The sequence below is a fragment of the Sus scrofa genome, chromosome 6, assembly GCF_054392235.1.
Source record: "Sus scrofa isolate SSC_HxYL_T2T_F1_AM1 chromosome 6, Sscrofa_HxYL_maternal_Yorkshire_Landrace_v2.0, whole genome shotgun sequence".
Classification (NCBI taxonomy): domain Eukaryota; kingdom Metazoa; phylum Chordata; class Mammalia; order Artiodactyla; family Suidae; genus Sus; species Sus scrofa.
This window is the reverse complement of record NC_139388.1, coordinates 71,671,414-71,684,271: the sequence shown is the minus strand read 5'-3', so window position 1 is coordinate 71,684,271 and position 12,858 is coordinate 71,671,414. Positions and strand designations below refer to the sequence as shown.

At 60.3% G+C, this 12,858-nt stretch overlaps 1 protein-coding gene across 3 annotated transcripts in view; it reads left to right on the top strand.

Annotated features, from left to right (window-relative positions):
• Positions 1-10,002, top strand: part of ACOT7 (acyl-CoA thioesterase 7) — a 102,153-nt gene extending 92,151 nt beyond the window's left edge. For all 3 annotated transcript variants that reach the window (XM_003127525.7, XM_021095251.2, XM_084962722.1), the window contains exon 9: positions 9,596-10,002. In XM_003127525.7, coding sequence (XP_003127573.7) covers positions 9,596-9,694 — 99 coding nt within the window. In that variant the 3' untranslated portion in view covers positions 9,695-10,002. The remainder of the gene's footprint in view (positions 1-9,595) is intronic.
• Positions 10,003-12,858: the final 2,856 nt, after the last annotated feature.

Below are 12,858 nucleotides of genomic sequence, written 5' to 3'. Positions count from 1 at the left end.
CAGAGCTTTGGAAAACAGTTCACGCAACAGCCAGCTCTCCAGAGGACCCGAGGCGCCAAAGACACACCTTTTCTCATGAAAACACTGCAGGGTCCACATAGGGAATAGCAGCTTCTTGTTGCCATGTCTCCCCACTGCCTTGATGTCTGTAAACCCGGGGCCGGCTCTAGGGGCACTGCCAGGCCTGACCCCGCGTGGTGCCGGGAACAGGGCTGAGGCAGGAGAGGCCTGTGGACAGAGGATGCGACGGGAAGAGGGGCGTCCCAGCTGGGACTGTGGCCACCTTGGAAGGTGGGCAGGGAGCTGGGAGAGAGGTGGGCCTGGATGAGGGCCACGGCCATCTGCCCAGAGGGCATCTCTGAGCAGAGTAAGCTTGTACCTGGTGTGTCCACAGCCTCTGGTCTCAGCAGCCTCCTGTACCCTCAGTGAGATGGAATGGCATCCCCTGGTAAAGGCCCTACAAGGCCAGGGACACTTCTGAACACCGTGCTCAAAGCTGCAAGGAAGAAACAGACCCTGGAAGCCGATGCTGATGGGAAGGAAGCAGAGGGCCTCTCTGGTCTTGCGCACATACAGAATCGGAGAAGGGTGTGCCGGCCTGCGAGCAGGACAGGTGTCTCGTCTCGGGGGATGTCCAACCCAGGTGTGCTGGACACACCTGGCCACGCCCTTGTCACCAACGCAGACAAGAGCCCTCGGTGGGCGGAGCCTCCTGGAGTTGGTTGGGGACCTGTGATGCCTGACTGTCCATTCAGCAAAACCTTCAGTTCTGGATCTTTAACCCAAAGACTATGTTGATTTGGGATTAAGACGTTCTTGCTTTGATCGTCATTGGTTTGCTCATTCATTCATTCATTCAGCAGTCAGAGTCCCAGGCATAGCGCTGGCCTCAGGTGGACGGCAGGAAAGATGCTGACACGGAGAGAGTGCGCTCGGGGCCAAAGGCTTGCAGTGAGGACGCGCTGCTGGCCCAGGCCCTGCGTGGGAAGGACTCGGCCAAAGGCAGTCGGAGTCCTTGCAGCTGTGGTCTGGCAGGGACAGCTCAGTCAACACTCTGGGTGCAAGAGCCAGTGCTTGAGCGGGGCCTGAGGGGGAGCCACTGGGAGGCCTGCCAGAGAGGCCCAGGCCCTGAGTCCTGTCCTCGGGGGCACGGGCACCCCCTTTTCCCAGGCAGCACCTGAGCTCCCTGCCTCTTCCGCAGCCTCCTATTGGCCCTCACGCGGGGGGTTTTCACCACCGTGCACAAGGGCACTTAGTCTGTGGACTCAGCTGGTGCTGCCGGGTGAGGGGAGCCCCTGGGAGGGGGTTTGCGACTCCGGAGGCTCCACGGTGGCACACGGGGCAGGCAGGCCCAGGAGCTGCACAGCCCAGGCCTGCAGGTGCTGGAACCCAGCCACAGAGGGCAGCTTCCTGGCTGCCCTGCCCAGCCCTGCTGGGCCGGGGTCTGCGCACGAAGCCGCACCCACTCAGAGCCCCTCGCTACACCGTGCTGAGTGGCCCGTGTAATCAGAAGATGTTTTAATTGCCCGTGTGACTGTCCGACGATCCAGCCTGTCTCCCCTTCCAAAGGCCAGCGAGGCTGTGCTGTGCAGCTTCCTAATTAAGCAGGTCTACGTCCCTCAGGGCACGGGAAGTTGTTGTGTCACCACTGGAAACCCTCTTCGCCTCAGACCTTTGTTAATTACAAAAAAGGACCAGCTCCTGATTTGCCTGATGGTGGAACTTAGATGCCCCTCCCACCCCACCGCCAGCTTCCAAATGTGCCTTCTTGAAGCCCAGAAAATGCGAAGTGGAAAACATTTGGTTTGCAGTTAGGCTCCGAAAGCCACAGGCTTCCCTTCCAGTGGGAGCCAGCCTGGGACGGCGCTGCAGGAGGCCCTCAGCCAGCGGGTAGGAGCCAGAGGGGCGAGGCCCTGGGTCCCCAGGGCTGAGTGTGGCGTTCCAAAGGCCTGGCTGCCTTGCGATGGCCTCCAGGGCCGCCTGCTCTCCCCTGGGGTGGTGGCGATGGGTCGGCAGCCGGGAGCACACACTCGGGCTCTGAGGCTGTTCGTGATGACAGGAGCAGTCCAAAATGCGAGTGTGCACACATGTGCACACGCACACACGCAACTGCCGTGCTTTGAGAGCCCGCCCGAGCTGGCACTTTGCAACATCACCTTTCTGAGTCCCCATTTCATAGGTGGGTGAACCTGGCCCCAGGTGGGCACCATCCTTGAGGCCACACAGCCAGGTCCCCGTGACCCTGTGTTCGCGGACACCCCTCCACCGTCCCTGCCACCAGGCAAGTGTCTCCTGGTAGATGGGTCGTCATGGCCCAAGCTGGCAGCGGGCCCCTTGGCAGTCACCTCCTTTTTATAAGCACAGGGTGCCCCCCAGACTGGGGATGTGCTGTCAGGGGCTGCTCGCTGGGGTCCTGGCCCCCCTCCTCCCTGCCAGCAGCTTCAGGCACTGGAGAGAGAAATGTGACTTTGCGTGGCGGAGCTCTGTCCCCCACCCCATCACCCCCAGCCCTCCATTAAAAACAGCAACAGCCAACAACTTATGTATTTATTTACTTTGCCGGATGGAGGAAGACGGGCTGCAAGGAGGCGGCAGCTGGGCCGTGGGTGGGGGCCGCGTGCAGGGAGCCATCTGTCTCGCTCTGTCAGCTCCGTGCCCAGCAGGGAAGTGGTGGCCCCGCTTAGTCACTTGGCCGGGAGAGCTGTTTATCAGAGCTGGCGGCCCCAGGGAGGCGGAGTGTCCACCAGCCAGCAGGGCAGGGACCCTCCCTCGAAGAGAGCAGAGATGCTGTGGTGGCAGCCAGGGGCCCTCACTGTCTTCCTAACCCTGTGCCCTGGCTGGGCACCTTCCAGGGCAAGCAGTGAGGAGGGCCGCCAGCGTGTGGGGTGGCAGCACACTGCTCCTGGGCCAGGCCAGGCCCACAGAGCCCAGAACCTGCAGCGCGGGCTGCCATCCCCAGAGACCAGAAGCGAGATGAACCCCCGGCCGCCCCTTCTTCCCAGGGCTTTGCACATGTCTTAGCCGTGCCGCACGCACCCATCCCCAGACGGCATCCATCATCCGACGGCACCCATCACCGGATGGCATCGGTCTTGAGAGCAGATCCTGGCTGATGAGTGAGTGGCAGAGTATTAAACATCAGAGATTCAGCACAGCAGCCCCTGAGGCCCGGGGCTGGGCGCTGGCTTCTCCCTGCACTGCGCAGGCACCAGAATTGTCTGTGTTTTGAACTAGCACCTCGGCCTCTGCCCCCCTCAGGTCACCCATTGACTGAGCTAGTGAGGGAAGCATCCAGAGCCTTTGGTGCATGCGGTCTGGACACGCGATGGCCTCTTGGCTATTGGCGGCTAAGTACCTGCAGTCGTTTGGGGTGACCTGGTCAGGGGCGGTGCCCAGGCTCAAGTCAAGGCTCTGACCTGTACTAGCTGTCGCCTGGGCAAGTCACTTGTTCTCTCTGCCCCACTTCCCAGCGGTGGAAGGGGAACAGTGATGACTTTGTGTCCTTCCTGGGTCGTTACTGAGTCGCATGTGCTGGGTCACTTGATGCAGGCCACCCCAAAAGCTAGAGCCTGGAGAACTTCCCCTGCCCCCGTCCCAGGCTGCTGGTCCCTACGTACACACCTGTGTGGGTTGAGGGACAGGACAGATCTTGGCTCTGTCGCTGCAGAAAGCTTACCTGGGTTGCCTGGAGGGATATGATCTTGTGGCTGGTCCCTGTGGAAGTGGTACCCAGCCCCCCGGGCAGTTCTCACCCACCATTGGGTCAGGATGGAGGAGGGGTTGGGTCCAGGTCATTAAGAAACACATAGAAGGTCACCTGCAGCACCCAGGATCCCCGCCATGGGGGATGGCTTGGCAGGAGGGAGGGCCCAGCTGTCTGAGGCCACGCGGGCTCTCAGTTCTGGGTGCAGCACTCCCTGTGGGCAGGGCTGTGCGGGGTGCATAGCAGCCCCGTGCTCTCAGGTGGATTAAATAGGATGCTGTGAGCATTATCCCTGCCTGGAGCCAGGTGCCAGGGGGAGAAGGTGACCATGGGGACTCAGGAATAGAGTGCAGGGTAAGGGGCAGCTCCCCTAGTCATGGCCCTCGAGTGCGTGTGGCTTTGTCCTTTGTGCCTGGAGACGGGAGGCGGGGCTGAGTTTCCTGAAGCCTCGGCTGCCCTCTCAGGTCTAGTTGGCTTTTCTTTGTTTCACTTCTTAGTTATAGAAAAGTTAAAACATAAGCAAAAAGGTGAAGAGGCGAAAGGCTCCTTAGTAGTTACCAACACGGGACTGGTCTTGCTTATCTGCCGCGCTGCCGCCCCCCGCAGCCCCTTCCTGGGCCCAGGAGGCAAATCTCAGCCATCACATCACCACCTCCAAGTAGTTCAGTGTGTGTCTCTGAGAGACAAGGGCTCTTTGTCCTTTGTCATTGGTTTATTTGTCATGGACTGGGCTCTGGGCAGCAGGCTCTGGGCAGCAGACCCTGGGTGGCCCTTGCCCTGCAGAGACCCTGCTGCAGGAGTTCCCATCATGGCTCAGTGGTTAATGAACCTGACTAGCATCCATGAGGAGGTGGGTTCGATCCCTGGCGTTGCTCAGTGAGTGAAGGATCTGGTGTTGCCGTGAGCTGTGGTGTAGGTCGCAGACATGTCTTGGATCCTGTGTTGCTGTGGCTGCGTCGTAGGCCAGCAGCTGCAGCTCTGATTGGACCCCTAGCCTGGGAACCTCCATATGCCGTGGGTGTGGCCCTAAAAAGCAAAAAAAAAAAAAAAGAAAAGGAGAGAGAAAGAGAGACCTGGCCGCAAAACCAGTGGCCCCGGAGTCACGCTCATGCTTATAAATGCGGCACCACCAAGGGTTCACTCCCACCCCAGCAGCAGGTCACCTGCCAGCCCCTGTGGGTCTCCTCTGGGGACGGCGTGGGCGCTCTCCCGGCGCCCTCATCCCAGGTCCACAGATGGGAAAGTGAAGCCCAGGGCGGAAAGGAGCCGCTGCCGAGGACCACCCTCCACTCCTGTCCAAGAAGCCCCTCCCCAGACGGGAAGGCGGCCTGCAGCCCTCACTGTGGGTCAGCACCTTTCCCGGCTCGCCCCCCAGCGCCTGGTCCTCAGGCCACCTCCCTCTGCTTTGCTTTGTCTTCGGTCCCTGCCCTGGTCGCCTTCCTAGTGCAGCGTCCTCTGCCTGTTTTCCTGTGTGTTGTCAGCTGGCCCGTTGGCTCCCCAGGGCAGGGTCCTTGCACCTTGCACAGGGCAGGGGGGCTCTGCATGCTTGGTGCGGAGGGCACAAACCCGGGCCTGGGCCTGCAGCTGGAGACTTGCCCGGCTTAATTCAATGAGCATTTCCTCCGCCCCGCTGCCCCTGGGCGGGGGCACTACCATGCTTTGGCTTTGACTTTCTGTGAACTAGGAAGGCATGTACGCCTCCCTGGTGGCCTTGAGCTGTAATTACATGCTGCCCAGGCGGCACCCCCCCCCCGCCCCCTCCCAGCCATCACCCCTCCCCCGCCCCAGCCCCCACTTACCTGCATCTCTGTCCCAGACCGAACAGAGGCAACCGGGATGCCTATCTGGGCCTCTTCTAACCCCGGGCCCAGGACACCCAGATCCTTGGTGGCGTTGCATTTACACGCAAGGTTGCCTGTCCTGGGCGTGCCGCGTAACTGGGGTCACACATGAGCCTGGCTTCTTGTCCTCATGTTGGCTCTTAGTGACTGGTCTGCAGCGGGGACAGCTAGGAGGACTTTGGTCCTCGCAGCAACACCGCGGGATAGAAACTGGCCGTCTTAACAGAAGAGGAATGTAGCTGAGTCTGCGAGGCCTCACAGTGATCAGTGGTGAAGCCAGAGTCAAGCCAGGCTGGCCCCCTGGAGGGAGGCCCTGGGCTGGCTTCAGGACAGAACAAAGAGGCCACTCCCAGAAGGGTGTGCTAGGTGCTGGCAGCCCCGAGGTAGCCAGCCTGGGCCCTGGCCGGGCAAATCTTGGCCAGTGTCCGCCCAGGCCTCTCCCGGGGCGGCAGCCAGCTTCATGGGCACACGCCGCGAGCCAACTGCAGGAAAGCGTGGGCAGCGCTTCCCATCCAGCTGGCCCTGACAGGGAGTGGGGTTCCTTAGGAAAAGGGGTGCCCTGCCACATCGGTGTGGGAGGGCCCAGATTAAAGACCGTTCCACAAGTTTATTTTACGCCAAGATTTTCAGGACCTTGATCTGTGCGCATCCTTTACTGGAAGCTGATGGGTATGCGTGTGTCCAGATCTGCGTGGCCACAGGCCATCAAGGAGGCTTCATCTCCCTTTTGGACTTGGGGTGACAGTGGCCCCAGGAGGCAGGAGGCCACAGAGCCCACGGTTTGCAGCAGTGGTGTCAGTGCAGATGCACCCTTGAGGGAAGAACCCAGTAGGTGGTGTGGCCACCCCAGGGGATCTGTGGCCTGATGGCCCGGCAGAGGTGGCCGCAGAGGGTGGGACTGCTCCCTGGGTGTCTCCTGAGCTCAGCAGCCCTTCTCCAGCCCCAGTAACAGCTATTTCTCCCCCCCCCCCCGCGCCAAGGCCCTGGCCCCACATGGGCCCTTCCTGCCTGACATCGAGGATGAGAGCCAGAAGCTCCATGGGGCCATTTGTCACCCTCCCTTTGGGGACTCAGTTCCTCACCCAGACCCACATCTGCTGGTTTCCAAGAACCCCACTGGGCTGGAGCAACAGGCAGGCCCCCCGTGTGAGGCAGGACATGGCTCCAGTGGGCTCTGTGGGGCCTGGTGGCTGTCCCCGCTCGGTCCTGCTGCTTTGCCCAGGCCGGGCTCACACCTTCTTGCTTTTGAGAAATCTTTTCTTCCTCAGAGTCTTGCCTTCTTTCTTCTGCCCATCCCCCAAGATGGAAACTCCACCAGCTAGAAGGAGGGCCTGCTCTAGAACCCCAAACAGAGGGAGTTCCTGTTGTGGCTCAGCAGAAATGAACCCGACCAGTATGCATGAAGATATGGGTTTGATCCCTGGCTTTATTCAGTGGGTCAAGGATCCGGCATTGCCGTGAGCTGTGGTATAGGTCACAGATGCAGCTCAAATCCCGTGTGGCTGTAGCTGTGGCATAGGCCGGCAGCTGCAGCTCTGATTCGACCCCTAGCCTGGGGACTTACATATGCTGCACGCGTCGCCTTAAAACACAAAAAACATGAGTTCCCGTCGTGGCTCAGTGGTTAACGAATCCGACTAGGAACCGTGAGTTTGTGGATTCGATCCCTGGCCTCCATCCGTGGGTTAAGGATCTGGTGTTGCCATGAGCTGTGGTGTAGGTCACAGACACGGCTTGGATCCCGAGTTGCTGTGACTGTGGCGTAGGCCGGTGGCTACAGTTCCAATTAGACCCCTAGCCTGGGAACCTCCATGTGCCACTAGTGTGGCCCTAGAAAAAACCAAAGTAAACAAACAAACGCAAAAAACTCAGATCCCCAAGCAAAGAGGGGCTGGATTTTCAGAGCTGGGAGAGACCTTGGAATGTGGTCCGGCCCCCACCCCTGCCCTCCTCCAGTCCCCTCTCAGCCAGCCCACCAGGTTCCCAGCTCCGGGACCCCATACACACTGCCCATGGCGGGGGTCCTCTGCGAGGCAGGCAGGAAGCCTGGTTCCAGCCCCACCTTCCTACAAGGAACGGCCATGCCTTCGGCCGCAGAGGGATGGGAGTCCAAGGCCTCCTCAGCCATGCAGAGCAAGTTCTGCATAGAGCAGGGGAGGAAAGAGCCCCCCCCCCCGCCCCCGTCCTAGCCTGGTGGCCTTGACCCTTCATTCTTGGCCACTTTGGCTGTCCCGCATTTGGAACAGGGACGGAGGTGGAGAAGGGGCGGAGTCCTCTACTCAGAGTGTTCCACGGGCGGGTGGGCTCAGCATCACGTCACCAGGATGCTTGTTAGAAATGGGTCCCGGGTCCCAGCCCCCAGACCCACTGGGTCAGAATCTGCATTTCCATGATCTTGAGTGATTCCTGCTGCATGGACGTTGGAGAAGCACCGATCTAGCACTTTCTGCCCAGGCGCACATAGAAGCCTTCCGCAGGGCCGGCCGGGGTGTGGCCTTGTCGTCATGGGATGCCTCCAGCCATAATGGCTATTGGACTCAGGGCCCTGCCCCTTAGAACTGCCTACTGAAACTAAGGTAGACCTGTTTCGGGGCGAATGGCAGAGGCTCACATTCCATTTTTTCAAAATGTCAGCCAGAGATGAAACCAGAGCAGGCCTTTGACAAGGTGTTTCGGAAGAACCACTCTCTTCACGCGTGCCCCCCAAGACTTCCCAAATGGGAACCACAACGGCTCTAAGGAGCACCATCCCAGTTCTTTAAATACTCAAATGTTCTGTTGGCTCCAAGCCGCAAAGTTTTGACCGTTTATACCTGGTGACATTTAGAGAACAATTCTGCGAGGGAGGAGGTATTTGGTAGAACCTGACATTCCGTCCTCTGGCTGGTGGCTCTCTCTCTTGCCAATATACCATTTGTCTATAAAACACTTGGGCCTAAAAGTAGCTGCTGGGGCGTTGGCGTCATTGTGGATGAAGAGTTGCTTCTCCGGCTTTCAGACACTCTCGAAGTATCACAAAGAAGCATCATCCCAGAGGAATTAGCACAGCTCTGTAAGCCTGTTCCCTGGCCCTGGGCCGTGAGGGAGAGCTTGGCTGTGGGACACATGGGGTTTTGGGGAGTGACCACCTGATGCTGCTGCAGTGACCTCTGCCTGGGGGCCACCCCACTTGGCAGCCAGGCCAGGCCCCTCTCAAGAGTGAAAGGGGGAGTTCCCGTCGTGGCACAGTGGTTAACGAATCCGACTAGGAACCATGAGGTTGTAGGTTCAGTCCCTGCCCTTGCTCAGTGGGTTAACGATCCAGCGTTGCCGTGAGCTGTGGTGTAGGTTGCAGACGCAGCTCGGATCCCGCGCTGCTGTGGCTCTGGCGTAGGCCGGCGGCTGCAGCTCCGATTCGACCCCTAGCCTGGGAACCTCCATATGCCGCAGGAAGTGGCCCTAGAAAAGGCAAAAAGACAAAAAAAAAAAAAGAATGAAAGGGGACACCGTTCACCATCACGCCAGGTCAGCAGGCACAAATCGGGACTGTCCCAGGCAGAACCTGGCCGTTGGCCAAGCCCTGCTGGTCTCTTGGGGACCTGGCTTCTTAAGTTTCTCGGAAGAAGGAAGCGGCAGAGAAGCAGTGGGGACAACTCCAGGTACCACTTCCTAGGCATCTGTGCTGTCCAGGCTCGCTGCCCACAAAGCCGCCGCTCGGTCCTGGCACAATAAAGTGGCTTCCTCAAGGTCACACTGCCAGCGCAGTGTTTGTCCTTACTTCGCTTTGGGGCAGAGACCGAGAGCCTCTGACATGCCCCAGAGGGGAGTAAACGCGGGTCTCCGTCTCCTTCCTCTCGCCCAGCTCTGCTTTAGGCCTCCCTCCCACGTTTCACCATCAAGTGCATTTTCAGCTGAAGTTCACTGCCAAAGAGGCACTGGGCTCAGAGGCAGGCCCACGGTGGCAGGTGAGGCAGGGCGCCTCGGATGCCGGCGCCCCTGCAGGGAGGGTCCTGGCCGCTGCCGTCACAGGCTCTATCGGGATCTCTAACCTGCCTGTTTCTCTGGTTCACAGCCTGAGACTGAGGACGAGAAGAAGCGCTTCGAGGAGGGCAAAGGGCGGTACCTGCAGATGAAGGCGAAACGGCAGGGCCAGGTGGAGCCGCAGCCCTAGACGCCCCCCTCCTGCCGCTGGGGCCTGGAGCTGCCCCCAGTGTTTGATCGCTTAGAAGTTACCCCTCGGCCAAGAACCCCAGTCACGTTGACAGCTGGTGTTGTGTGAAGTATTGTCTCGCAGTGTTATTTAACCTGTTATTTAATCCTGAGAACCTGTACACACCAAAGCTTTCTTTCTATCATTCCAGTGTAAATGCTACACGGTATTGTCCTGGCGCCCCGAGGCGCTCCCTGCGGAGTCCGGGGCACACACTGTACGGTGTGTAAAGAATCCAGCATCACTAATAAAGCTGCTGTTTGGCTGGACCTTGGTCCTAGGTGGTCGTTTGTCCTGGGGGGTGGTCTCCCCTGCCTCCCTCCAGGCCCCCCTCCGCCCCTGTCCCGGGTATCTGCACCTGCGTAGACCCCAGCACACCTGGTCTGCCTGAGGGCTTGCTGCCCGGAGGCACTCACCTTCCCGTCCCACCCCTGCTGGGGCCCTGGTTCCACGTCCCGGCTCTGAAGCCCACCCAGTGCCCCATTAGCCCTGTCTGGCTCCACAGGTCGCCAGCTCTGAACTTGTGTGGATGGGGGCTGGGGTGCCAGCGAGGACTCAGAGGAGATGGGCCAAAAGAGTGGGACTTGGCCAGACCGGACCACAGCTCAGAAGGCGGGAGCCCTGCCCTGGGCCCGGCCTGTTCTCGCTAGAGCAGTTTGGACACCTCGGAGCAAGAGGCAGGGATTGTGCTGGAAGGCGCTTCCCCAGATGGTGCCAGGCCCTCGTGCCTGACGTGGGAAGCCCCGGCCACTTGGGCAGGGGAGTTACTGGGAAGGCTGGTGGGGTGGGGCTCTGAGGGGGGGGTGTCAGTGGGGCTGTGTGTGTGCACGCGCACCTGTGTCAGTCTGCGTGTGTGTGCACGTGAGACGTGAGGCTGTGTGTGCATTCAATGTGTCTGTGCTCATGTGTGAAGTGTGAGGCTGTGCACGTGTGAGGTGTGAGTCTCTGAGCACACATGATGTGTGAGTCTGTGTGTGTACATGTGAGGTGTGAGTCTGGATACTTGTGGGATGTCTCCGTGTGCTCACATGTGAGATGTGAGTCTGTGCACACACAAGGTGTGAGGCTGTGCACACACGAGGCATGAGGCCGTGTGTGCATCTGGCCTAGCAGCCGCTCCAGGGCAGATCAGCTGCCAAGGCCACTGCAGGGACCAGCCCCACCCCCACGCACAGCTGAGAGAGGCCCCTCCAGCAAGCCCTCCTGGCGGTGGCGCCTGGGTGAAATGTTCCCGACTCAGGCTCGTCCCTGAAGCCTGGAGATGAGACTGGCCGCCAACAGCTGCAGCCTCGCACGGGGCTCCCTCGGGCCCCAAGAGAGAATGAGGCTCCAGATGTGCAGAAACACCCGCCAAGACCTTCGGAATCTGTCTCGGGCCCCCGTCCCGGCTGACGGGGTTATTTCCTGCCTGGGAGCCTGAGGAGGGAACATGCTTACAACGAGAGGCCACAGCAACCCCACCCCGCCTGCCCCTTGGTCCCCTGGAGGCTGCCTCAGCCTCCCAGCTCCAACCATGCCCTGTGCCAACTTTCTGAAGGCGCTGGGCGGTGTCCTGGGCAGGGAGGGATGAGGCGGCCTGCCCTGCTGGGCGAGCAGACAGCCCAGCCAAACCTTGGTCTGAGAACCCAGAGTCAGCCACGCAGCCCCCAAAGTGCCCGAGCCCTGCAGTTCAAGGCAGCCATCGGACACTCACCTCCCACCTGCCCCCAGAGCCAGCGGAGCCAGGGGCAGGGCACTAGTATAGGCGGCAGTGGTGAGCTGGGCTGCTGGAGATGCGCTTGGGGCCACAGGCCCTCTGCCAGCTGGGCAGCAGCCCGGCCCAAGGCTCTGGATAGCTGCCTTGCTTGTTTGCCTTAGAAATGCCACGTTTGACTACCAGCTGCCCTCCCTCAGTCTCCTACCACTGGTGGCCTACTTATAACCAGGGCCACATGGGCAGGGAGCTGGCTCACTAGGGACCCTGACCACCCAGAAGCCACATACAGGGAGTGCATGGCCTGGGGCTCCATATTCACCAGCCCTGCTTCCTTGTGCAGCCTTTTATACAAATACCTTTACTTTTGTCTCATGACCCTAGGAGTTCCCTGATGGCTCAGTGGGTTAAGGACCTGGCATTGCCACTGCTGTGGCTTGGATCGCTGCTATGGCGCTGGTTGGATTCCTGGCTGGGAAACTTTTGCATGCCACAGGCATGGCAAAACGAACAAAAACCAAAAAACTGACCCTATGGCTCACTCTAGGTGCCCTAAAAGCTGCTTCTGATTCCCCAGCTGTTTCTGGGTGTGGAGACAGTCAGGCAGGCGCAGGAGCTAGGCTCTCCAGCAGCACAGGCAGCACTGGCTGCATTTGGTTGACTCTAGTTCTGGGCAGGTGGCCGCCTTCCTCCAGACACAGGGCCGCCCACTCATGGATGCTGCCCAGATGCGTGGCAGGACAGTGACAAGTGACTCCAGAGGCCTTTTGTCCAGGGTGTGTGTGGTCACTGGCTTCCTAGAACAGACAGACTGGATCCTCTGGCTGGATGGGAGGCCAAGATGCCAGAGGCCACTCTCTCTTGTGACCTGGGCCCCCAGAAACCCCCATCAAGAGGACTAATAATAGGTTTCCCCATCTAGCCTATAGGTGACAGCCTGTGACCCCTTTAGGAGTGCTAAGTGCAGGGGGAGCTCCTGAGAGAGGGGAGAGGGTCAGGGGCTCCAGGGTGCAGGTCCCAGCCCCTCCCAGCTGCGTGGTTGTGGTCTCAGCTTCACATTGGACATTTGAGCCCATGGCAGGAGAGGCAACCACCCCGCAGCCCAGGGGTGCATTCACTTGATTCGAGGGCTGAAGCCCTCAGGCCGAGGGGCGGTTTAACCTCGGGGGGCCCATCCTCACCTCTCCCTGCTGCGCCCCCTCCCCATCCCACCCCAATTCCCAGGCCCCCCTCGTCCTCTCCACGCCCCGCCTCTATGGTTCACCTCGGAGGTGGCTTCCTTCGGGAAGGCCTCCCTGAGGCCCCCAGCCCCGGCCCTAGGTTCCCACCGTCCATTCCAGCCCCAGGCCCCCTTGGCCTAGGTCTTCCCCTGGCATCGGGAGTGTGGACGGACCCAAGACGGCAGCGAGAGGCCGAAGCGCGGTCCCGGAGC